Here is a 27,489-nt window from a genome sequence, read left to right as displayed (position 1 = left end):
TTTACGGGACATTATTGCCGATTGCTTGGTGCGGCGGCGCTTACGATACTGTCCTTCACAGAACAGAGTTGCAAGAAGCCCCCCAATCTTATCTTTGTTCCTTCCACAGAGAGCACTTATTGAGATGCAAAAAACGACCGACCTAACAACCTGGCGTATGGATTCGGCAATGATTCCCAGACATAAACGCGGCTTCAGTGTATCTACCCGATATCCTTTCCTAATTCCTCCACAAACGCTCCCTCCCCTTGCTACATAACGTAATTTCAATAGTAGTTTACCATTTCCCTGTGGACAAAGAAGACACATGGCGGCTTTCTGATATGGCAGAGCTATTGCAGTAGACCGGGGGAGTTCAACCCGCGTCCCGCGGACAGCATGCGGGCCAAAGCAAGTATCAATACGGTCCAAGAAGTGAGCGTGCATCAGACGATCGGCAATAAAATAAAATAAAATAAAAAATCCATAAAACTCGGTTTTCGTCACGCTATAATTGATCCCCCACAATCTCGTTGTTAAAACCGAACAGTCCGTCAGACTCGCTGCTATGTTTCTTACAGCTACTTCAGTTGCAACTGCGAAAATAGAGATTTAAAGATGCATAATGTAATAATGAAAATAATTTATGGAAATACAAGGAAGTTCTATGTTATATCTGAACAGCTATAGGACTGAATCAGCGTTAATGCTAGGAATTCCTCAGAAGTTTGTGTGTTGAGTACGGTGATACCGCTTATTTTACAGAAGTAAGGTGGCGCATTCGAGACCAGATACATTATTAAAAAGATTTTATAGCATAATTAATGAAATCAAATCGTTCATAATATCGAAAGTAAAATCGGTGCCAGAACTTGAGAATGCCAACTGGGTGGCAGATGTAGAATTTTTGGTAAACTTCACTGCTATTTGCATGACAGGCGTCTTGAGGGTAGAAAACTATTTTCAGTACATTGTTTCAAACAATAAATGGGTCCCAGATGAGACTGAAATTATGGCAAGTACTAGTAAATGCAAATATTCTCTTGTAATTCAAACACGTTGGCCAAACGTAATACTAAAAAAAAAAAGGCTCTGAGTACTATGGGACTTAACATCTGAGGTCATCAGTCCCCAAGAACTTAGAACTACTTAAACCTGAGTAATCTAAGGACATCACACACATCCATGTCCGAGGCAGAATTGGAACCTGCGACGGTAGCACCAGCGTGGTTCCGGAGTGAAGAGCCTAGAACTGACATCGATTTGTTGTAGAATCATGGAACATATTTTGTGTTCAGACATAATGACGAATACGCACAACTACCATGCCGGCTGCCATTCATCTATAGAGGCGGTCATCCCCACTGCCATAAAGAAACAAAACACGCTCAGACACTTTCTCTACATATACGAGGTTCGATCCGAAAGTAATGCCTCCTATTTTTGTGGTGACATTGGGTGTCAGATCCAGATGTCGTCGGTGTAGAGCTAATACTTGAACCTTTCCCGGCCGTTGTGGCCGAGCGGTTCTAGGCGCTTCAGTCTGGAACCGCCCTGCTGGTACCGTCGCAGGTTCGAATCCTGACGCGGGCATGAATGTGGTGTGTTGGGGCTTATTGGCGCTCAACATCGAGGTCATCAGCGCCGGCATGAATGTGCGTGATGTCCTTAGGTTAGTTAGGTTTAAGTAGTTCTAAGATGAATGCGCAACTCCGATGTGTAGGTGTATATCTGAGATAACAATGATACATTATGTAGACCGCCAGTTGAAAATAAGCCATTGCAAGGCAATGGAAGTACAAATAGCGGGATGTAAATTTGGGATTACTCAGCGATACAGATGGCTGTACCGTAGGTGCAACCACAACAGAGGGTTATCTTTTGAGAGGCCAGACAAACGTGTGCTTCCTGAGGAGGGGCAGCAGCCTTTTCAGTAGTTGCAGGAGCAACAGTCTGGCTGATTGACTGATCTGGCTTTGTAACACTAACCAAAACGGCCTTGCTGTGCTGGTACTGCGAACGGCTGAAAGCAAGGGGAAACTACAGCCGAAATTTTCCCGAGGGCATGCAGCTTTACTGCATGGTTAAATGATGATGTAGCCCTTTGGGTAAAATATTATGGAGGTAAAATAGTCCCCCATTCGGATCTCCGGGCGGGGACTACTCAAGAGGACGTCGTTATCAGGAGAAAGGAAACTGGCGTTCTACGGATTGGAGCGTGGAATGTCAGATCACTTAATCGGGAAGGCAGGTTAGAAAATTTAAAAAGGGAAATGGATAGGTTAAAGTTAGATATAGTGGGAATTAGTGAAGTTCGGTGGCAGGAGGAACAAGACTTTTGGTCAGGTGAATACAGGGTTACAAATACAAACTCAAATAGGGGTCATGCAGGAGTAGGTTTAATAATGACTAAAATATAGGAGTGCGGGTAAGGTGCTACAAACAGCATAGTGAACACATTATTGTGGCCAACATAGACACGAAGCCCACGCCCACTACAGTAGTACAAGTTTATATGCCAACTAACTCTGCAGATGATGAAGAAATTGATGAAATGTATGATAAGATAAAACAAATTATTCAGGTAGTGAAGGGAGACGAAAATTTAATAGTCACGGGTAACTGGAATTCGAGAGTAGGAAAAGGGAGAGAAGGAAACATAGGAGGTGAATATGGATTGGGGGTAAGAAATGAAAGAGGAAGCCGTCTGGTAGAATTTTGCACAGAGCGTAACTTAATCATAGCTAACACTTGGTTCAAGAATCATAAAAGAAGGTTGTATACATGGAAGAATCCTGGAGATACTAAAAGGTATCAGATAGATTATATAATGGTAAGACAGAGATTTAGGAACCAGGTTTCAAGTTGTAAGACATTTCCAGGGGCAGATGTGGACTCTGACCACAATACATTGGTTATGAACTGTAGATTAAAACTGAAGAAACTGCAAAAAGGTGGGAATTTAAGGAGATGGGACCTGGATAAACTGACTAAACCAGAGGTTGTACAGAGTTTCAGGGAGAACATAAGGGAACAATTGACAGGAATGGGGGAAAGAAGTACAGTAGAAGAAGAATGGGTAGCTTTGAGGGATGAAGTAGTGAAGGCAGCAGAGGAACAAGTAGGTAAAAAGACGAGGGCTAGTAGAAATCCTTGGGTAACAGAAGAAATACTGAATTTAACTGATGAAAGGAGAAAATATAAAAATGCAGTAAATGAAGCAGGCAAAAAGGAATACAAACGTCTCAAAAATGAGATCGAAAGGAAGTGCAAATGGCTAAGAGATTTGGCTAGAGGACAAATGTAAGGATGTAGAGGCTTACCTCACTAGGGGTAAGATAGATACTGCCTACAGGAAAATTAAAGGGACCTTTGGAGGAAACAGAACCACTTGTACGAACATCAAGAGCTCAGATGGAAACCTAGTTCTAAGCAAAGAAGGGAAAGCAGAAAGGTGGAAGAAGTATATACAGGGTCTATACAAGGGCGATGTACTTGAGGACAATATTATGGATATGGAAGAGGATGTAGATGAAGATGAAATGAGAGATACGATAACGAGTGAAGAGTTTAACAGAGCACTGAAAGACCTGAGTCAAAGCAAGGCCCCAGGAGTAGACAACATTCAATTAGAACTACTGACGGCCTTGGGAGAGCCAGTCCTGACAAAACTGTACCATCTGGTGAGCAAGATGTATGAGACAGGCGAAATACCCTCAGACTTCAAGAAGAATATAATAATTCCAATCCCAAAGAAAGCAGGTGTTGACAGATGTGAAAATTACCGAACTATCAGTTTAATAAGTCACAGCTGCAAAATACTACCGCGAATTCTTTACAGACGAATGGAAAAACTGATAGAAGCCGACCTCGGGGAAGATCAGTTTGGATTCCGTAGAAATGTTGGAACACGTGAGGTAATACTGACCCTACGATGTATTTTAGAAGAAAGATTAAGGAAAAGCAAACCTACGTTTTTAGCATTTGTAGACTTAGAGAAAGCTTTTGACAATGTTGACTGGAGTACTCTCTTTCAAATTCTAAATGTGGCAGGGGTAAAATACAGGGAGCGAATGGCTATTTACAATTTATACAGAAACCAGATGGAAGTTATAAGAGTCGAAGGCATGAAAGGGAAGCAGTGGTTGGGAAGGGAGTGAGACAGGGTTGTAGCCTCTCGCCGATGTTATTCAGTCTGTATATTGAACAAGCAGTAAGGGAAACAAAAGAAAAATTCGGAGTAGATATTAAAATCCATGGAGAAGGAATAAAAACGTTGAGGTTCGCCGATGACATTATAATTCTGCCAGTGACAGCAAAGGGCTTGGAAGAGCAGTTGAACGTAATGGACAGTGTCTTGAAAGGAGGATATACGATGAACATCAACAAAAGCAAAACGAGGATAATGGAATGTAGTCGAATTAAGTCGGGTGATGCTGAGGGAATTCGATTAGGAAATGAGACAGTTAAAGTAGTAAAGGAGTTTTGCTATTTGGGGAGCAAAATATCTGATGATGGACGAAGTAGAGAGGATGTAAAATGTAGACTGGCAATGGCAAGGAAATTGTTTCTGAAGAAGAGAAATTTGTTGACGTCGAGTATAGATATAAGTGTCAGGAAGTCGTTTCTGAAAGTATTTGTATGGAGTGTAGCCATGTATGGAAGTGGAAAATGGACGATAAATAGCTTAGACATGAAGAGAATATAAGCTTTCGAAATGTGGTGCTAGAGAAGAATGCTGAAGATTAGATGGGTAGATCACATAACTAATGAGGAGGTATTGAAGAGAATTGGGGAGAAGAGGAGTTTGTGGCACAACTTGACAAGAAGAAGGGACCAGTTGGTAGGACATGTTCTGAGGCATCAAGGGATCACAAATTTAGCATTGGAGTGCAGCGTGGAGGGTAAAAATTGTAGAGGGAGACCAAGAGATGAATACACTAAGCAGATTCAGAAGGATGTAGGTTGCAGTAGGTACTGGGAGATGAAGAAGCTTGCACAAGATAGAGTAGCATGGAGAGCTGCATCAAACCTGTTTCAGGACTGAAGACCAAACAACAACAAGAAGTCTAGGGGACTGTTGACCTCAGATGTTAAGTCCCATAGAGCTTAGAGCCATTTGATTTTTGAACCTTCTGGCTAAACTTTAAATTGCATAGCATCTGCTGAGTTCCTTGCGCAGTTCCTTCTAGTAGTCTTTTACTAACATGTCTGAGCATGTGAACATTCCCTTTTAAAGATCAGTGTTTCTGCTGTAGTTTTTTTGTGTAAGTGGTTCTATCATGTTATGTAACTGGATCTTAGCTTGGCACGAGTGTGAAATGTCATTAAGTCACCGTTCATTGGTAACTGTTTCCATTATACGTATTTTGAGGGAAATGCTATATTGTAGTTTGAGTTTCTGAAGTTTGTCAGGAATTCTGTTTTCATAATTAGGTAAAATAAAGCGGGGGGTATTAGTGCCTGGCAACATTAAGTTTGTAATTGACCTTTTAACAAGTGCTTCTTTAATGGATTGAAATAGTAAGCTTATTAGGGTATTTTAGTGAAGAATGTTGAGTGTGGCCATCTTAATGTAATAACTGGTTTTAAGGAGTTTTATGAAGTGTCTATGTGAAGTAATTGATAACTGCTATGCTTAAAGTTTCTACAAATGCATGGCACATTAAGTTTTTTATAAACTCCTCTTAAGTGACTGTTTATTTGAGTACTGAGTACGTCGGGTTTCTAACTGTATTTGCAAAGCTTTATCTAGTGGCTGGTCCACAATTTGTAATTGTCAAATTCCTTAAAAGGCGTAATGTCAATAAACTGTCTTAATTATAAATTGTGACCACCAACCATGATTCCATCCAGCTTCCTCTTCTATGGCATCTGAGATATGGTGGGTAAGTGTGGTACGAATAGGGAACCATGTTGCACCTTCCTCTTTCATTTTTAGGTGATTCCGTTGTTCTGTGGAAGCTGGCGGCAGCAGAGGAGTGTTCAAAATGGTGTCTGATAGGGACGCGAGTATTCAACTGCGATGTGTGACTGAATACCTCACTGCGGAAGAAAATGCGCCGATTGAAATCCATCAACGCTTGCTAAAGGTGTATGGAGACGATACAGTAGAAGTGAGCAATGTGAGGCGATGGGTACGGCATTTTCAAGGTGATGAAAAGGGTGTGCATGACAAGCCATGTCCCAAATGGTTCAAATGGATATAAGCACTATGGGACTTAACATCTGAGGTCATCCCCTAGACTTAGAACTATTTAAACCTAGCTTACCAAAGGACATCACACACATCCATGCCCAAGGCAGGATTCGAACCTGCGACCGTAGCAGCAGCGCAGTTCCGGACTGAAGCGCCTAGAACCTCTCGGCCACAGCGGCCGGCTCTACTGCGCATAGCACTTCTTTTGTCATCTTTGTCGTTCGGAAAACATGTCTTACGTCTTGCCCGTCCAGAACCCCACCTATTTTTCTGGAGGTAGCCACAAAGTAGTCACAGTGAAATGAAAGACCCGAAAAGATAGGTTGTTTTGTGATTGTTGAACATCTTCACGTTTCCATTCCAGAGTCTCAGAGTCACCGTTTCGGAACTCATGCTTCACCAGCTTTACCTCGGACCTGAAATGGTCCTTGTCAAAGAAGTTGCCATTCTGCTTAGCAATGTGTTTAAAAGCACTCTCTTATGGCATACATAGTGGAATCTCCGCGTGCTGAAATATAGGGCAGCGTCTTATGACTCGTGGTATACTGACTACTGGGTACCCGAACTGTCTAAATGGTTTACGTTGTACTCAGCCGTCAGAAAATGGTAACTTTCCTTCTTTTCCATCTCGGCACTCAAGCGGCTGTTGGGATACATGCTGCTGATACCATCTGGCGACTTTCGAAGAGTTTTGATGACTGGTGACTCGATCAGAAATGTGTCGTCGGTGTAGTAAGGTGAACGGCAGCCTCCGCAAAGAAGTTAACCACGCTGGATTCAAAAAGTAGGAAAGCGTCAGAGTCTAGTATGTTCTATTGAGAAAAACGGGTCACAGCAAGGGTCCTTCTGAAACTAGATCCAGGCTGACGATAATATAGTTTGGGTGAACTCTGATATGCTTTACTACGAGGGTCACTCCAAAAGAAATGCACACTATTTTTGTAAAAATACAGTTTTCATTCTGCATGTGTGAAAGTTTTACAGTGTGTAGATACATCCTTGCCGCTTGTTTTCGAACTTATTTCAACCTGTTCCCGTGAGTGGCGCCTTCACAGCATGTCTTCAAAGATGGCTGCTACACTTGACGTTCGTCAGAAGCAACGTGCTGTCATAGAATTCCTGTGCTGTGAAAACGAGACAGTGGGAAACATCCACAAGAAGTTGAAAAAGGTGTATGGAGATGCTGCTGTCTGTAGCAGTACAGTTAGTCGGTGGGCAAGCAGGTTACGTGATGAAAGCGGGCACGGCAATATTGAGGATTGTCCTCGCAGCGGCAGGCCTCTTACTGCACACACTCCGAAGTGCAGGGAGTTAACGAATTGGTGACTGCTGACAGACGCATCGCAGTGAACGAATTGTCACGTTACGTTGGGATAGGGGAATGAAGTGTTTGCAGAATACTGAAAGTGTTGACGTTAATAAAGGTTTGTGCCAGGTGCGTTCCCGGGATGTTGACAGTGGCCCACAAAGAAACAAGAAAAACGGTATGAAGCGAACTTTTGGAACAGTACGAGAATAGTGGAGATGAATTTCTTGGAAGAACTGTGACAGGTGATGAAACATGGCTCCATCATTTCTCACCAGAGACGAAGAGGCAATCAATGGAGTGGCATCATGCAAATTCAATAAAGAAAATAAGAATTCAAAACGACACCTTCTGCTGGAAAAGTTATGGCTACGGTGTTTTTCGATTCCGAAGGACTCTTGCTTGTGGACATCATGCCAAGTGGAGCCACCATAAATACTGATGCATATGTGACGACACTGAAGAAGCTTCAAGCTCGACTGAATCGTGTTCGACCACATCGGCAAAAGCAGGATGTTTTGCCGTTGCACGACAATGCACGGCCACATGTCAGTCAAAAAACCAAGGAAGCGATCACAAAACTCAAATGAACAACACTGAAACACCCGCCTTACAGTCCTGACCTGGCTCCATGTGACTATCATCTCTTTGGGAAACTGTAAGACACTCTTCGTGGAACAAGGTTTGAAGATGATGATTCCCTTGTGCACGCTGCCAAACAGTGGCTCCGACAGGTTGGTCCAGAATTTTACCGTGCGGGTGTACAGGCGCTGGCTCCAAGTGGTGTAAGGGAGTTGAGAGGGATGGATATTATGAGGGGAAATGAAAATATTGTTCCTAAAGGATGTATCTACACACTGTTAAACTTTGAAACATGTAGAGTAAAAGATGGATTTAAAAAAAAATTGTGTGCATTTCTTTTGGCGTGACCCTCGTATCTGAACGAGCATCAAAGTTTCTGATGTGATGTTCTCACCTATGGTGGTATCTTAATTTCGTTAGATATTTCAGTAGTCTACAGCAGGGGTCTCCAAACTTTTTAGTCCGCGAGCCACATTGACTCCTCCACGAAGTCATAAGGGCCATGATCCACCTAGTGAGATTAAAGCACCCTAGCACTCCATGATCACCGTAATGTAAGGCTAAATGAAAGATGAAATCGCAAAAATCTAAGGTTCTGGCAATAGCTAACACTGAAACGAACTACGATTTTTATTTAATTATATAATTTTGATTGCTGAACGTACCTGACCGAAATTCTGGCGTATTTTATTCTGGCGAATTTCACCGACAAAAAAGTATGTCATTGCACATTCTTCACGAAAGCGTCCTTAAAAGTCAACGAAATCTCAAAATCATTGTTAGCAACACTATTACTACAAGACGTAGAGGTAGAGAATGTCAACGCATTGTTATTTCAAGCGGCGCAACAGTAAGTTTAGTTATGTAGTCTTGTAGCGAGTAGCAGAGCCAGAGCATATATTTGATAGTTCTGTTGCGTGATTGTGTCCGACGATGTCCCGGTGTACCGGTCGCGATAGGCCTCGAAACTCAATTGTTGGCAGTATAGGTGCCACCTGTAGTGTCCCTTTTGCAATATTCACCCATATCAGGGTGAAACATAAATAAAACCGACAGTATGTGACTCAAAATTATTGCAAACATTGATTTATCATTGATTTAACTGTAAAAATATACAATATATATATATATCGATAAATGCAGAAAAGACATTATTTTTATTGCACGAGATTATAATGTGATTATCTTTGTTAGAGTATAAAATACAATGCAATGCTCATTCTTCTGTCTAGTCTGTTTTGTTCTGTTCGTTCTGGTGTGAGCTGGAGTTAAGGTACGCAAGCTATTGTGCTGCGCTAGCATTTGTTTCTGTCGTAACGTAATTGCAAATATTTAATGGTGTAAACTGTGTCCTAGTAAGAATATATTAGTATAAAGTGATCTCCGTGTGTTATTTCAAGAACCTACGCCACATTTATCTTATGAAAAGAATATTTAATGAAAATTATTTAGCATATTTCCAGCTGCTGCGGAGCGAGTAACAGTAATCTCTGACTGTTAACAATTAGCCGCCATTATGCGGTACATTTAAAAATATTTTTTCACAGCACAATGTCTGATAGCCGGAGCGGAAGAAATTATGTAAAAATATTCTGTGAGATTAATTGAAGTAATCCAGTGAAATAATTTTATTAAAACTTGTCTATTTTCTGTGATAGTAATAATTTCAGAGCTGAGTACTACTATGCTATTGCATTTACAGTAATTTGTAGGGAGCCTGGCGCTTGATAAAACCAGATATAATACGTAATTGGCAACCTACGAAATTCATTATTTTGCTTATTATATCTCTTTCGTATTTTTTTGAAAGCTTAAATTAAAAACTAACTCCACTAAAAATCAGTAACAGATCAAGATAAATCAAAGGACAAACGAATTTACTAGGAGAGTGTTTCCGCTAACTAAATAAACAACATAACATTATATTTCTTTTAAGAGATATAATACACCTCAAATATCTGGCGGGCCGGATACCGGGGATGTCCGGCCAGCTAACGCGGGCCGGTTTGCCGGCTCTCGCGGACCTGTTTCGTCCCGCGGGCCGTAGTTTGGAGACCCCCCTGGTCTACAGTATATGTGAGAGAACCAACAGCACTACTAAACTTACGTGTTGCGGGAGAATGATAGGATATGTGTGAGAATTGTTTTTCACAGCAGCCGTATTTGTCGTCGGTGGTACAACTCGGCGCTGTTGGCATACTTACCGCAGCCAGGCGGTGGCGCCAGTAGGTTGGCGAGCCAGCAGGCAGTGCCGCCTGCGATCGCAGACAGCAGCGCCACAAGCAGCCAGGCGGCCGGACGCGGAAGCCTGCCCGGCGCCTCGACAGCGGAGCACCTGTGCGTGGCGCCCCCTCGCGACGAGTGGTTGACGGTGCACGCCGGCGACCTGCAAGACGAGTTAACACGTGCCCACTCCGTTCTGCCTTTAGAGGACCACGCTGACTGACAGCGTAACCTGTGTTACAAAATCGTAAGTCAGGATAACGTGCTATAAAGAAAAAAGACTGAAGTGTATAGTCCAGTTGAGGTCATTAAGAGAGAAAGTTGAAAAACCCTTGACCTAGTTTAGATACGACGTTAGAATTAAGCAAATTTCTGCACCTACCTCTTCTTACAGCTAAGCCTCCGCACAAGCACTAATGTTCCAGATTTTCCGTTTGAGGTCACTGTACGAGGTGATAAACTCCCACATGATGTCCAGTGCGTTTATTGCAGTGTCTTCCACTGGAGTTTAATCAGCATCACCATAATTTACTCACGCTCACTAAAGGAACAGGCGACGAATCGCGCTACTCGTATATTAATCCATTTGGTACCGATTCCATACTAGGAGCAATAACTCTGGACGTCTATTCTGTAGCTTAAATCATTCGCGGATGAAATATGGCGAGAGCACTATGGGACTTAACATCTGTGGTCATCAGTCCCCTAGAACTTAGAACTACTTAAACCTAACTAACCTAAGGACATCACACACATCCATGCCCGTGGCAGGATTCGAACCTGCGACCGGAGCGGTCACGTGGTTCCAGACTGAAGCGCCTTTAACCGCACGGCCACACCGGCCGGCGCAGATGAAATACATTTCCTTAGGTTTCATCGAAAGAATCTCCGCCCTACATCGATCTCCAGCACTAGTTTTATATTGTCATCTACATGGATGCTCTACAAGTCACATTTAAGTGCCTGGCAGAGGGTTCATCGAACCACCTTCACAATTCTCTATTATTCCAACCTCTTATAGCGCGCGGGAAGAATGAACACCTATATCTTTCCGTACGAGCTCTGATTGCCCTTATTTTATCATGTTGACCGTTCCTCCCTATGTAGGTCGGTGTCAACAAAATATTTTCGCATTCGGAGGAGAAAGTTGTTGATTGGAATTCCATGAGAAGATTCCGTCGCAACGAAAAACGCCTTTCTTTTAATGATTTCCAGCCCAAATCCTGTATCATTTCTGTGACACTCACTCCCACATTTCGCGATAATACAAAACGTGCTGCCTTTCATTGAACTTTTTCGATGAACTCCGTCAGTCCTATCTAGTAAGGATCCCACACCGCGCAACAGTATTCTAAAAGAGGACGGACAAGCGTAGTGTAGGCAGTCTACTTAGTAGGTCTGTACGTTTTCTAAGTGTCCTGTCAATAAAACGCAGTCTTTGGTTAGCCTTTCCAACAACATTTTCTATGTGTTCTTTCCAATTTAAGTTGTTCGTAATTGTAATACCTAGGTATTTAGCTGAATTTACGGCTTTTAGATTAGACTGATATATCGTGTAACCGAAGTGACCTCGTTATTTAGGGTCAACTGCCACTTTTCGCATCATTCAGTTTTTTTTTTTTTCTAACTCGTTTTGCTGTTTGTTTTTATCTTCTGATGACTTTATTAGTCGATAAACGACAGCGTCATCTGCAGACAACCGATGACGGGTGCTCAGATTGTCTCCCAAATCGTTTATATAGATAAGGAACAGCAAAGGGCCTATAACACTACCTTGGGGAACGCCAGAAATCACTTCTGATTTACTCGATGACTTTCCGTCAATTACTACGAACTGTGACCTCTCTGACAAGAAATCGCAAATCCAGTCACATAACTGAGACGATATTCTATAAGCAGGCACTCACATCTAGATATCATAGCGCCTTTTACTATTTCCATTGATTTATCAGCGATAATTGAACCGAAAAATTACGGTTCTTCCAGCGCATGTATGTGCAATACGTTATTTTCTTCACTGTTGAGGGTGAATCGACCTGACCAACCGTCAATCTTCTGTAGGCCTTCCTGCATTCCGCTACAGTTTCTTGGCGTTGCAGTTTTCCTGCAGTCTGACGAAGCGTCTGGCATCAGCCACTACATTATACAGGATGTTCCAGAACGAATGGTCAATTTTCAGGGATATGACAGCAACGATCATTTGAAGCAAGAAATTTCCTGTGGGCGTATTCCCTATTCCGATTAGTTTCCGATACAGAGCACATTTAATGTACATTGTTATTTCTTTTCTGTATTGTTCAATACATTGTCAGGTTTACACGTGTACAACAGATAGTAAGCACTAAAACACGCGTGTCACGAAGTATCAAGTGAAAAATACGCGTTTTGAAGACTTTTACCTCTAAGCATTACTCACACGCGTCACGTTACAGCTGTTGTACAGTTAACAACAAATTGTCGAATATCCCATCGTCAACTTAAATTCATTTGTGCGCGCTTGGAAGAGCACGTTACGTTGCTTGTCTGAGTACCTCTGCATGTTCCCTATTGAGGACAGCAGCGTCCATGATGCGAACACGCAGTTCTCCTCGCGTATTCACCTCTCTTTTCGTTTGTACACCTCAGACTTCATCCAACCCCGTAAACGAAAATTTAACGACGTAAGGTCCGGCGATCTTGGTGGCTATTTGGCTGTACTAGATGTCTGTAATTAAACTCAAGGCCTTCTGAGAGCTGCCGTGTGTGCCGTATACATCGAGGGCACTAAAAAAAAATCACAGGTACGTTCATTAAGCTATGCGCTCGCAGAGTTAGCTGATAAAATAACGGTTTCGCTTTCTGCCACCAGAGGGAAATGTGGCGCTGTAGGCAGTAATGTGGATGTGTGGTATCTGTTCTTTCGGCCATGTTCGGAAACACGAAGTAAGCAGAATCCGAAGCTGATTCTGTCTAACGTCACGATGCAGATGACATCAGTAATCCTTTCCCTTTCCTCCCCTCCTCCCCCCCCCCCACCTACAATTCACATATAGTGTATCACAGCTGCAGATTCTGCTTGGTATTTGTTCTATCGCGCATGCCTGAAAGAACAGACACCATGTAGAGAAGCAGCCTACTCACGCCGTATAAAATTCACATCAGTCTTTCCATTGTGTGCCAGCCAGTCCGCTGTAACTAGCTCTGACGTCATAAATGTTGCGCAATACTTTAAAAATCAAGTAAATAACCTGATACGTTTCTAGCATGTCAGGAGTAATACTAAATCAATATGTGTTGAATATCAGTTCAAAACTTTAACCATTTCCGAAATTTCGAGGTTTTTCTGTAAAAATCATTGGCGCAACAGAAAAGAGCTAGAAACTTAAAAATTTATATTTACATTCCTTTTGCATAGTAATTTAGTAGAAACAGTATTCTGGATCTCACAAATTAAAATTTTAGTTGAAATTCATGTTTTTCTGGTTTTTGTCTTAAAAACTAAGGAAGCAAGATAGATTAAGTAGGCGAATAAATAAGGCTAGGATGTTTAAATTTAAGTAGAAGGGAGATCCGCTATAATCATAAAGATGTGAGAAGTTTCAACTGAATAACTATAAAACTATAGCGATAGCGTATCTCCAAAGGGCAAGTTCAGAGCTCGTCTACTGCGTGTAGTGTAATTAAATTAATTCTCTCGCCCAAAATATTTGACTTAGCCACGTCAGACTTTTATTATGATAACTTACCTGTGTGCTGATTGCACATTTAAATTGAGAGCTTCGTTGGTCATCAGCAAAGGAAGCAATGATTTATTCGATAACATTTTTTTTTAAAGTGGTGCATTACTAGCCCAGTGGCTACTCGGGAGAGCGGATTTGATCAGGCGTTCCGTTAGCCGTCCGCACCGCGGCTATATATATAAGAACGCTGCGCGAGAGAGGAAGGCCCCAGTCAGTTCTCTCCAGACGCTGATTAGCGCACCACCTGTGCCGGGAGTCGCGTCGCGTCGGTATCATTGCTATAAACAGCCTCGGGAGTCGCGTCGCGTCGGTATCATTGCTATAAACAGCCTCGGATGCCGTAATAAGTTACTCGGGATACGTGTAACAATGAAATCGTTTTCGAGTGAAGTGTTAATTCTGGGATGACTTTAATGATCTATCTTCAGTTTGCGTATGTCGTATTTTCACGTGCCGCCGCGGGACAGACATTCTAACATTATTTAGCGTGGCGTTTGATGAACATTATCATCAAATTACGGCGAGCATTCACTTAAACATTTAATTTGTACAGTTACAGTTGCATCAGCGCATTAGACTCTGAACTGCTCTGGTAGTTGGATTGTGTGGATTCTCTTGGTCAGTGACTTTCAGAATATAGTGAACATTTTTAGAGAGAATGGTTTTAGATTATGAATCCCAGACAATCTCCTAATTCCTCAGAGCTATAAGCTGTAGCTATAAATGTATTTCTCAGATGAAGTGGGCACTAGGAATTCTAATTACAGGCTTCACGTTTTGCTAATCACTTTGTGGTTGCCAATATTGTAGTTAGAGAGCCAGTGTTGAGAACGGCAAACATCAGAATTAAATATATAATAGGAACATCATTTTATAACCAATAATTCCACCCGCAGCCACACAACCACACGTTCAGAAAACAGATTCCCCTAGATGAGGAATGGATCCACCTTCTTCAGTGCGGGTGCATAAGTACGTCCAACCTCCTCGGAGAATCTCAGAGTAGCGAGCATGGAGTAAATGGACAGGGACTGGTCTGTGGGAACGTGGGTTGGTCGTTAGGCATGCAGAGATAGTACACCCAAATGTGGTAACATCATGTTCCGTATGGCGCAATGGTTAACGCACTGCCTAGTAAGTAAAAGAGATGTCGGGGTCTAATCCTAGTCCGGCACACTTATTCTCTTGTCGCTGCTGATCTGGGTAACGTCCCTCAGCCTCACTTCAGTAATCCCTTCCCTGTCCTTCCCCTTCTCCCCTCTCCCACCTTCAATTTACATACGCTGTAACCCAGTCAGAATGTGAAATGCTTCCTGTTTTCAAGTCAGTATGCTGTTTGCAGCTAGTCAAGCGTCTCGATTTCTTTTGTGAAATGACTGTTGGTGTAAAGTCAAGAAGATTGAAGCTTTCCATATGAAACGCACTGCTGGTAGTTTTTTTAAACAGAACAGCAGCGAGAATGAGGAAATAGTACCGACAGAAACAGCTGTGAAGAGACCTAAGTCACTAAATGGGTTAAACAATGTTTTTGTTGTGGTCTTCAGTCCTGAGACTGGTTTGATGCAGCTCTCCATGCTACTCTATCCTGTGCAAGCTTCTTCATCCCCCAGTACCTACTGCAACCTACATCCTTCTGAATCTGCTTAGTGTATTCATCTCTTGGTCTCCCTCTACGATTTTTACCCTCCACGCTGCCCTCCAATACTAAACTGGTGATCCCTTGATGCCTCAGAACATGTCCCACCAAGCGATCTCTTCTTCTAGTCAAGTTGTGCCACAAATTTCTCTTCTCCCCAATCATATTCAATACTTCCTTATTAGTTATGTGATCTACCCATGTAATCTTCAGCTTTCTTCTGTAGCACCACATTTCGAAAGCTTCTATTCTCTTCTCGTCCAAACGCTTTATCGTCCATGTTTCACTTCCATACATGGCTACACTCCATACAAATACTTTCAGAAACGACTTCCTGACACTTAAACCTATACTAGATGTTAACAAATTTCTCTTCTTCAGAAATGCTTTCCTTGCCATTGCCAGTCTACATTTGATATCCTCTCTACTTCGACCATCATCAGTTATTTTGCTCTCCAAATAGCAAAACTCCTTTACTACTTTAAGTGTCTCATTTCCTAATCTAATTCCCTCAGCATCACCCGACTTAATTCAACTACATTCCATTATTCTCGTTTTGCTTTTGTTGATGTTCATCTTATATCCTCCTTTCAAGACACTATCCATTCCGTTCAACTGCTCTTCCAAGTCATTTGCTGTCCCTGACAGAATTACAGTGTCATCGGCGAACCTCAAAGTTTTCATTTCTTCTCCATGGATTTTAATACCTACTCCGACTTTTTCTTTTGTTTCCTTCACTGCTTGCTCAATATACAGATTGAGTAACATCGGGGAAAGGCTACAAACCTGTCTCTCTCCCTTCCCAACCACTGCTTCCCTTTCATGTCCCTCGTCTCTTATAACTTCCATCTGGTTTCTGTACAAATTCTTTCAAATTCTGAAGGTGGCAGGGCTAAACAATACGACCAAGAAATCTGAAGAATAAGGTCAACTGTACTCTGTTCATCATAAGAATAAACCTGATGTAAACATAACAGCACGTATTGTTCCGCGTTTGCTTGAATTTCATTAGTACTGTGTCTAGTGCAAATGTGTCTGAATTCCTAACGGACCAAACTGCGGGCTCATCGGTCCGTAGACTTACACACTACTTAAAGTAACTTATGCTAAGAACTACACATACACCCATGCCCGAGGGAGGACTCGAACCTTCTGTGGGAGAGGCCGCGCAATCAGTGACATGTCGCCTCTAACCACGTGGAGTGTCTAGTGGAGTCAAGTACGATCACAAGGATACGTTTTATGCTCTGTTACACGCAAACAGGCTGAGCGATAATGCAGGACAACAGTTTCGCCAGTGCATTTAACTTGGACAGCACTGGGCAGCCAGCTGGTCCAACTAACCAGCAAAGATGTGACCACTTACAGAGAAACAATATAGCTTCAAATGTCATTTAATTTTTAAAGAGAATGAAATAACATTCGGCTAAACTCCAGCACTACCACACGCTTCTTAGGTGAGCTGACAGAAAGCGAAGAATTCTATCGTTCTCAACTAACATAGTATTCTAATTGCAAACAAGAATGATGAAAACTCCTAAATTCATCTACATCTACATTTATACACCGCAAGCCACCCAACGGTGTGTGGCGGAGGACACTTTACGTGCCACTGTCATTACCTCCCTCTTCTGTTCCAGTCGCGTATGGTTCGCGGGAAGAACGACTGTCTGAAAGCCTCCGTGCGTGCTCGAATCTCTCTAATTTTACATTCGTGATCTCCTCGGGAGGTATAAGTAGGGGGAAGCAATATACTCGATACCTCATCCAGAAACGCACCCTCTCGAAACCAGGCGAGCAAGCTACACCGCGATGCAGAGCGCCTCTCTTGCAGAGTCTGCCACTTGAGTTTGCTAAACATCTCCGTAACGCTATCACGGTTACCAAATAACCGTGTGACGAAACGCGCCGCTCTTCTTTGGATCTTCTCTATCTCCTCTGTCAACCCGACCTGGTACGGATCCCACACTGATGAGCAATACTCAAGTACAGGTCGAACGAGTGTTTTGTAAGCCACCTCCTCTGTTGATGGACTACATTTTCTAAGGACTTTCCCAATGAATCTCAACCTGGTACCGCCTTACCAACAATTAATTTTATATGATCATTCCACTTCAAATCGTTCCGCACGCATACTCCCAGATATTTTACAGAAGTAACTGCTACCCAGTGTTTGTTCCGCTATCATATAATCATACAATAAAGGATCCTTCTTTCTATGTATTCGCAATACATTACATTTGTCTATGTTAAGGGTCTGTTGCCACTCCCTGCACCAAGTGCCTATCCGCTGCAGATCTTCCTGCATATCGCTACAATTTTCTAATGCTGCAACTTCTCTGTATACTACAGCATCATCCGCGAAAAGCCGCATGGAACTTCCGACACTATCTAATAGGTCATTTATATATATTGTGAAAAGCAATGGTCCCATAACACTCCCCTGTGGCACGCCAGGGGTTACTTTAACGTCTGTAGACGTCTCTCAATTGAGAACAATATGCTGTGTTCTGTTTGCTAAAAACTCTTCAATCCAGCCACACAGCTGGTCTGATATTCCGTAGGCTCTTACTTTGTTTATCAGGCGACAGTGCGGAACTGTATCGAACGCCTTCCGGAAGTCAAGGAAAATAGCATCTACCTGGGAGCCTGTACCTAATATTTTCTGGGTCTCATGAACAAACAACGCGAGTTGGGTCTCACACGATCGCTGTTTCCGGAATCCATTTTGATTCCTACATAGTAGATTCTGGGTTTCCAAAAACGACATGATACTCGAGCAAAAAACATGTTCTGAAATTCTACAAGAGATCGACGTCAGAGATATAGGTCTATTGTTTTGCGCATCTGCTCGACGACGCTTCTTGAAGACTGGGACTACCTGTGCTCTTTTCCAATCATTTGGAACCTTCCGTTCCTCTAGAGACTTGCGGTACACGACTGTTAGAAGGAGGGCAAGTTCTTTCGCGTACTCTGTGTAGAATCGAATTGGTATCCCGTCAGGTCCAGTGGACTTTCCTCTGTTGAGTGATTCCAGTTGCTTTTATATTCCTTGGACACTTATTTCGATGTCAGCCATTTTTTCGCTTGTGCGAGGATTTAGAGAAGGAACTGCAGTGCGGTCTTTCTCTGTGAAACAGCTTTGGAAAAAGGTGTTTAGTATTTCAGCTTTACGCGTGTCATCCTCTTTTTCAATGCCATCATCATCCCGGAGTGTCTGGATATGCTGTTTCGAGCCACTTACTGATTTAACGTAAGACCAGAACTTCCTAGGATTTTCTGTCAAGTCGGTACATATAATTTTACTTTCGAATTCACTGAACGCTTCACGCATAGCCCTCCTTACGCTAACTTTGACATCGTTTAGCTTCTGTTTGTCTGAGAGGTTTTGCCTGCGTTTAAACTTGGAGTGAAGCTCTCTTTGCTTTTGCAGTAGTTTCCTAACTTTATTGTTGAACCACGGTGTGTTTTTCCCGTCCCTCACAGTTTTACTCGGCACGTACCTGTCTAAAACGCATTTTACGATTGCCTTGAACTTTTTCCATAAACAGTCAACATTGTCAGTGTCGGAACAGAAATTTTCGTTTTGATCTGTTAGGTAGTCTGAAATCTGCCTTCTATTACTCTTGCTAAACAGGTAAACCTTCCTCCCTTTTTTTTATATTCCTATTAACTTCCATATTCAGGGATTCTGCAACGGCCTTATGATCACTGATTCCCTGTTCTGCACTTACAGAGTCGAAAAGTTCGGGTCTGTTTGTTATCAGTAGGTCCAAGATGTTATCTCCACGAGTCGGTTCTCTGTTTAATTGTTCGAGGTAATTTTCGGATAGTGCACTCAGTATAAAGTCACTCGATGCTCTATCCCTACCACCCGTCCTAAACATCTGAGTGTCCCAGTCTATATCTGGTAAATTGAAATCTCCACCTAAGACTATAACATGCTGAGAAAATTTATGTGTTATGTATTCCAAATTTTCTCCACTGCCACTAATGCTGCTGAGTCGGGAGGTCGGTAAAAGGAGCCAACTATTAACCTAACTCGGTTGTTGAGTGTAACCTCCACCCATAATAATTCACAGGAACTATCCACTTCTATTTCACTACAGGATAAACCACTACTAACAGCGACAAACACGCCACCACCGGTCGCATGCAATCTATCCTTTCTAAACACCGTCTGTGCCTTTGTAAAAATTTCGGCAGAATTTATCTCTGGCTTCAGCCAGCTTTCTGTGCCTATAACGATTTCAGCCTTGGTGCTTTCTATCAGCGCTTGAAGTTCCGGTACTTTACCAAGGCAGCTTCGACAGTTTACAATTACAATACCGATTGCTGCTTGCCCCCCGCATGTCCTGACTTTGTCCCGCACCCGTTGAGGCTGCTGCCCTTTCTGTACTTGCCCGAGGCCATCTAACCGAAAAACCGCCCAGTCCACGCCACACAACCCCTGCTACCCGTGTAGCCGCTTGCTGCGTGTAGTGGACTCCTGACCTATCCAGCGGAACCCGAAACCCCACCACCCTATCGCGCAAGTCGAGGAATCTGCAGCCCACACGGTCGCAGAACCGTCTCAGCCTCTGATTCAGACCCTCCACTCGCTCTGTACCAAAGGTCCGCAGTCAGTCCTGTCGACTATGTTGCAGATGGTGAGCTCTGCTTTCATCCCGCTAGCGAGACTGGCAGTCTTCACCAAATCAGATAGCCGCCGGAAGCCAGAGAGGATTTCCTCCTATCCATAGCGACACACATAATTGGTGCCGACATAAGCCACCTGCAGATGGGTGCACCCTGTACCCTTCATGGCATCCGGAAGGACCCTTTCCACATCTGGAATGACTCCCCCCGGTATGCACACGAAGTGCACATTGGTTTTCTTCCCCTCTCTTGCTGCCATATCCCTAAGGGGCCCCATTACGCGCCTGACGTTGCAGCTCCCAACTACCAGTAAGCCCACCCTCTGCGACCGCCCGGATCTTGCAGACTGAGGGGCAACCTCTGGAACAGGACAAGCAGCCATGTCCGGCCGAAGATCAGTATCAGCCTGAGACAGAGCCTGAAACCAGTTCGTCAGACAAACTGGAGAGGCCTTCCGTTCAGCCCTCCGGAATGTCTTTCGCCCCCTGCCACACCTCGAGACAACCTCCCACTCTACCACAGGTGAGGGATCAGCCTCAATGTGGGCAGTATCCCGGGCAGCCACAGTCGTAGTCCGATCGGGGGATGCATGGGACGAGCTGGCCGTCCCCGACAAACCCCCATCTGGACCCCCACAGTGATGCCCATTGGCAACAGCCTCAAGCTGTGTGACCAAAACAGGGTAATCTTTTTGAGCGAGCAAAGTGTGATGTAAAAGCATACTTTAGAGATTTCTCGGCATTGTAGAATACTGAAGCTACTGAAGGTATTAATTAGTCAGCTGTCTGGTAATCTCTTGGATCCTTCCCTATCCGAATCCGAGAAATGTATTTCAGTTCTGGAAATGTCATCTGCTACGTTGATAACGAGTCGATGAACACCAGAATCCACGAAGCCACGATGTGGCATTTTCTCCTCTTCTTTTATGACGAGCCATTCTATATTCCGCCAGCGTTCGATACTGACAAGTGAAACAGCTGCGTGCGTTAGTTCCAGAACGTCTGGCTGCTTTAAGTCTTGTTATTCCTCGCGGCAAATCCCTTAACTTGGCTCCAGATCAGTTCTGCTCGGCTGATATTGTGATGGTGCAGTGGCAAATTTAAAAATGCAGCATTTGTATGGCGTGCTCAATGCTGCGAATCCGCAGCTCGTGGTCTAGCGGCTAGCGTTGTTGCCTCCGGGTCATGTGGTCCCTGGTTCGATTCCCGACCGGGCTGGGGATTTTCTCTGCCCGGGACTGGGCGTTCGTGTTATCATCATCATTCGTGACACTGGATGCTTGTACTGTATAAAAAATGGAGTGTGTAAAAATTGGGACTTCGTACGGGCGCCAATGACCGCGCAATTGAGCGCCCCACAAACCAAATGTCATCGATGCTGTGAAAAGGGTGTTTTTTATGTTTATACGACACTTATCACTATGGTTCATGTGGGACTACATCTGTGGTATAAAACAATGGATATAGTCAGAATAAAAAGTATTTGGTTTTTCATTTTTGTCCTAAAATTAAATTCTTACGTTTTCATAATTTAAGCAACCTTTATTAACACTTTTTCATAAAATATCGATAATTAAGAATTTTTATTTGAATCGAAAACAGGAATTTTGCGTGCACCATGTAAGTAGAAACAAGAAGACGTGCATTATTCATAAAAATGATAATGAATTTTACGATTACGAGATGTAGGTATTTCAAACTGAGCGGAAAAAAGGGATAGCGAAGGCGGGATCCGAACCAGCTCTCTATGAAATACTGCCACTTACCAGTCTAATACGCTACCGATTATGCTGTATGTCCAAGCGCTTGTAAATTCTGAAATTTACGAAAAACATTAAGAAGAACCTATTTGTCTGCACTTTTTAACCGTGTTCCACTCGCGCGTTTCACTACGGAGCAGAAAGCAGCCTCAGCCATTTTCATACTGCGTATTATCAGCACGACAATCAGAGCACAACAGTACAGAGACTGTGACTGTACAAGATTTTTGAAGTAAAAACTACATTGTTAAAGCGTGATGAACAAAAACGTTGATGGTTGTTAATACATTGGAGAATCTTACAGTTTCATTTAACATGACTTAGTTAAAAAAAATGTAGTGTGACTAGGGCCTTCCGTCGGGTAGACCGTTCGCTGGGTGCAAGTCTTTCGATATGACGCCACTTCGGCGACTTGCGCGTCGATGGGGATGAAATGATGATGATGATGACAACACAACACCCAGTCCCTGAGGGCAGAAAATCTCCGACCCAGCCGGGAACTGAACCCGGGCCCTTAGGATTGACATTCTGTCTCAGCTACCGGGCGGGGACACATGACTTAGTAATAAGATAACTAATATAGGACCTACTTCCACGAGCGAAACAACGCCAGCGTACGTGTGCTACGGCTTCTGACCAACCATTGCCTTTGTGTTTGCTTACATTAGGTTTATTCTTATGATGAACAGAGTGTAGGTGGTACGGTAGGGAGAGGGGGGCGGCCCATTCCCATGGCAATTGTTGATGAAGTTGCTTTAGCTATAGCCGACCGTGCAGCCAATGCTGTAGCTGGTCAACAGTTCAAAGATTTTGCTCAGTGCTTTATACTGACGTCACTACAACATTCAGGATCCAAATGAAGGCCCAAAATAGGCTACAACGCCTTGACTTTGCCCTACTTTTTTAGCACGGCTGGAAAATGGATGACACGCGGCTGGGGCAAATCCCTTGGGTGGACCAACCACACTTTACTCTGCACGGTGTCGTGATTGCACAGAACTCTTTTATATGATTTTCTACTCCGTCACATGTTGTGCAGGAACATCCACTGCACTCAGATTAACGTGACTGCGCGGTGTGGTTTCACAGCCTCCTTCATTCTCACTCCATCTTTCTTCCAGATGCTGACACCTGGAAGCCCTGTTAGATATAAAGTGACATCTCCATGTTATAACAGCCTCCTTCTGCAACACGTAATTTCCAGCTTTACAAGATCTCAACTGTGTTCACACAGTTAATTTAATGCAAGATTGGGCCACACCACATGTCACTTGCAAGGTGAAAAATTTTCTTCGGGAAATATTCGGCGACAATGGCATCATCTCAAGGGAATTTCAAAATGTGTGGCCTTCCAGATGTCCCGACCAAAATCCACGTGACTTCCAGTTGTAGGGATACCTGAAAGATCGTGTCTATCATGTTGTTGTTGTTGTTGTGGTCTTCAGTCCTGAGACTGGTTTGATGCAGCTCTCCATACTACTCTATCCTGTGCAAGCTTCATCATCTCTCAGTACCTACTGCAGCCTACATACTTCTGAATCTGCTTAGTGTATTCATCTCTTGGTCTCCCTTTACGATTTTTACCCTCCGCGCTGCCCTCCAATACTAAATTGGTGATCCCTAGATGTCTCAGAACACGTCCTACCAACCGATCCCTTCTTCTAGTCAAGTTGTGCCACAAACTACTCTCCTCTCCAATTCTATTCAACACCTCCTTCACTCTCAGTCCATCTTTCTTACAGATGCTGACACCTGGATGCCCTGTTAGATGTGGAGTGAAATCTCCATGTTATAACAGCCTCCTTCTGCAACACGTAATTTCTAGCTTTACAAGATCTCAACTGTGTTCACACACCTAATTTAATGCTCTAGCTATAGCCGAGATCCACCAATCTAATCTCCAGCATTTTTCTGTAGCACCACATTTCGAAAGCTTCTGTTCTCTTCTCTAAACTATTTATCGCCCACGTTTCACTTCCATACATGGTTACAGTCCATACAAATACTTTCAGAAATGACTTCATGACATTTAAATCTATACTCGATGTTAACAAATTTTTCTTCTTCAGAAACGCTTTCCTTGCCATTGCCAGTCTACATTTTATATCCTCTCTACTTCGTCCATCATCAGATATTTTGCTCCCCAAATAGCAAAACTCCTTTACTACTTTAACTGTCTCATTTCCTAATCGAATTCCCTCAGCATCACCCGACTTAATTCGACTACATTCCATTATCCTCGTGTTGCTCTTGTTGATGCTCATCTTACACCCTCCCTTCCAGACACTGTCCATTCCGTTCAACTGCTCTTCCAAGTCCTTTGCTGTCTCTGACAGAATTACAATGTCATCGGCGAACCTCAAAGTTTTTATTTCTTCTCCATGTATTTTAATACCTACTCCGAACTTTTATTTTGTTTCCTTTATTGCTTGTTCAATATACAGATTGAATAACATCGGGGAAAGGCTACAACCCTGTCTCACTCCTTTCCCAACCACTGCTTCCCTTTCATACCCCTCGACTCTTATAACTGCCATCTGCTTTCTGTCCAAATTGTAAATAGCCTTTCGATCCCTGTATTTTCCCCTGCCACATTCAGAATGTGAAAGAGAGTACTCCAATCAACATTGTCAAAAGCTTTATCCAAGTCTACAAAGGTTAGAAACGCAGATTTGCCTTTCCTGAATCTTTCTTCTAAAATAAGTCGTAGAGTCAGTATTGCCTCACGTGTTCCAACATTTCTACGGAATCCAAACTGACCTTCCCTGATGTCGGCTTCTATCAGTTTTTCCATTCGTCTGTAAAGAATTCGTGTTGGTATTTTGCAGCTGTGACTTATTAAACTGATAGTTCGGTAATTTTCACATATGTCAACACCTGCTTTCTTTGGGATTGGAATTATTATATTCCTCTTGAAGTCTGATGGTATTTCGCCTGTCTCATACGTCTTGCTCACCAGATGGTAGAGTTTTGTCAGGACTGGCTCTCCCAAGGCTGTCAATAGTTCTAACGGAATGTTGTCTACTCCGGGGGCCTTGTTTCGACTCAGGTCTTTCAGCGCCCTGTCAAACTCTTCACGCAGTATCGTATCTCCCATTTCATCTTTATCTACATCCTCTTCCATTTCTATAATATTGTCCTCAAGTACATCGCCCTTGTATAGACCCTCTATATACTCCTTTCACCTTTCTACTTTCCCCTCTTTGCTTAGAACTGGGTTTCCATCTGAGCTCTTGATACTCATGCAGGTGGTTCTCCTTTCTCCAAAGGTCTCTCTAATTTTCCTGTAGGCAGTATATATCTTACCCCTAGTGAGATAAGCCCCTACTTCCTTACATTTGTCCTCTCGCCATCCCTGCTTAGCCATTTTGCACTTCCTGTCGATATCATTTTTGAGACGTTTGTATTCCTTTTTGCCTGATTTATTTACTGTATTTTTATATTTTCTCCTTTCATCAATTAAATTCAATATTTCTTCTGTTACCCAAGGATTTCTACTAGCCCTCGTCTTTTACCTACTTTATCCTCTGCTGCCTTCACTGTTTCATCCCTCAAAGCTACCCATTCTTCTTCTACTGTATTTCTTTCCCCCATTCCTCTCAATTGTTCCCTTATACTCTCCCTGAACTCTGTACAACATCTGGTTCATTCAGTTTATCCAGGTCCCATCTCCTTAATTTCCCATCTTTTTTGTCATTCGCTCATCTAAAATGACTGTATCTATCAAGATGTTACTGATCTTGCCACACCAATCATTGATCGAAAAACGAATCTCGAAACTGGTTTCCCCTGTAGCGTGTGGATTTTCCTGCGACTATCGACGATTATTACATGTGTCGTTGATTCCATTCCGTGTAATGTAGCTTCATCGGTGACTAGTATTAATAGAAGCAAATGACGATTGCCATTCAACCAGTGACAGAAATGAAGTCACGTGGCATTGTCGACAATGTAAGGATTGCGGATACGATATATCTGAAATGGGTACAAGTTTCTCGCATGTTCGTCATACATGTGTTCGTGGGATATTGATACATGCAGTATGTCGCCGTGTGCTGTTAATGAGACTACGCTGCACTTTCAACAGTATGTTGCTATTGCTGCACAGGCTATTGAACTACACGTTCAGACAGAAAATAGGAACTTTGAGAAACACCTGTTCCACGTAACGTGCTGAAAATCCTGGTAAACACTCTATGGTCTGGAATTTAATGTGGCGGAAAGCACCGACGCTATTCTTCGACAGCAGGTGGAACACAACCATGCAGAATCCGTAAACATACACGATATATGCGTGTTCTTCATTATTGTAGACATGTGTCATTGTAGCCAGTGCACGTACAACACTGTTACCGACGACTGATGATGCTTTACCTCAATGAAGCGAAACGCGTCTGGTGAAAAAAATTGCGCATTTTTGTAGTTGCAACGAGAGAACAAAAATACCCTCAAGACAGTTACCGGTCCTTCTCTCTAATACCCACTCAGTCCCATGCACTACTTCACTCGCAACGCACAGTGGGCAACTGCGCATTTAACGAGCAGTTTAATGCCAGAAACACATCCTTAGAAAACAGGTTGAAATTAACGAGGCATACTGGGCTAGAATAAAACGTCAAAGGTGTTCGGTCGGTAAGAAATGTATGTGCACACCACTAGCTAAAACACAAACGTACGAGGCCTCTTCAAAAAAATCCGGAACATTCATAATTTCACGTCAATGGTGTGTTGCAATAAAATGCGGTTGGCATCTCTGCATACCCCTTTCTTTAAGATGTAACTGCCGGACATTCCATTGTTGCATGTCTGTTAGTTATTGTTCAGTGCTGTATTGCGTAGAATGGTGTGTCGGAGAGTTTGCGACTTTCGAGGAGGCAGAATTACAGGATCAACGCCCTTGCATTAAATTTCACGTGAAACTCAAGAAAACGTTTACAGAGACACAATAAATGTTCAGGAGCATTAAGGCGATGGGTGATTAAGCCGTATACGGTGTTACGAATGGTTCACATGCTTTAAAAAGGGCCACACGCAAGATGAAGGTGACCGTCGTTCAGAACGCTCTTCTATGCCTACCGACGACGATCATGTCAGAAACGTCAACGAAATTGTGGGTGCCAGTCGAAGACTGACTGACCGAGAGATTGCAAAAGAATGTAACATTTCAGTTGAATCAAGTCATGAAATCCTGACAGCATCTTGGAGTGTATTATGTTGTCGCCTAGATGGTCCTACGGCTCAAGAGTCAAGAACTTCGCCTCGCAATGTGTGATCAATTGGATCGCCTCAGTAAGAGAATCATAACAGATGATGAGATGTGGGTCTATGGTTATAAAGTTGAGACGTTGAAAGGACGTGATTCTGAAACAATAGACGAGATAACAGAAAATTCCCAGAGGGGGCTTCACGCAGTCCACCAAAACACGTACCAAGAGTGCTTCCGGAAGT

At 43.1% G+C, this 27,489-nt stretch overlaps 1 protein-coding gene across 1 annotated transcript in view; it reads right to left on the bottom strand.

The window, feature by feature from the left end:
• Positions 1 to 27,489, bottom strand: part of LOC126190845 (uncharacterized) — an 88,567-nt gene that overhangs the window by 8,065 nt on the left and 53,013 nt on the right. The window contains exon 3 of the mRNA XM_049931430.1: positions 10,271 to 10,452. Coding sequence (XP_049787387.1) covers positions 10,271 to 10,452 — 182 coding nt within the window. The remainder of the gene's footprint in view (positions 1 to 10,270; positions 10,453 to 27,489) is intronic.

The sequence above is a fragment of the Schistocerca cancellata genome, chromosome 6 (genome assembly GCF_023864275.1).
Source record: "Schistocerca cancellata isolate TAMUIC-IGC-003103 chromosome 6, iqSchCanc2.1, whole genome shotgun sequence".
NCBI lineage: Eukaryota > Metazoa > Arthropoda > Insecta > Orthoptera > Acrididae > Schistocerca > Schistocerca cancellata.
This window is presented reverse-complemented; position numbering and strand designations above follow the sequence as displayed.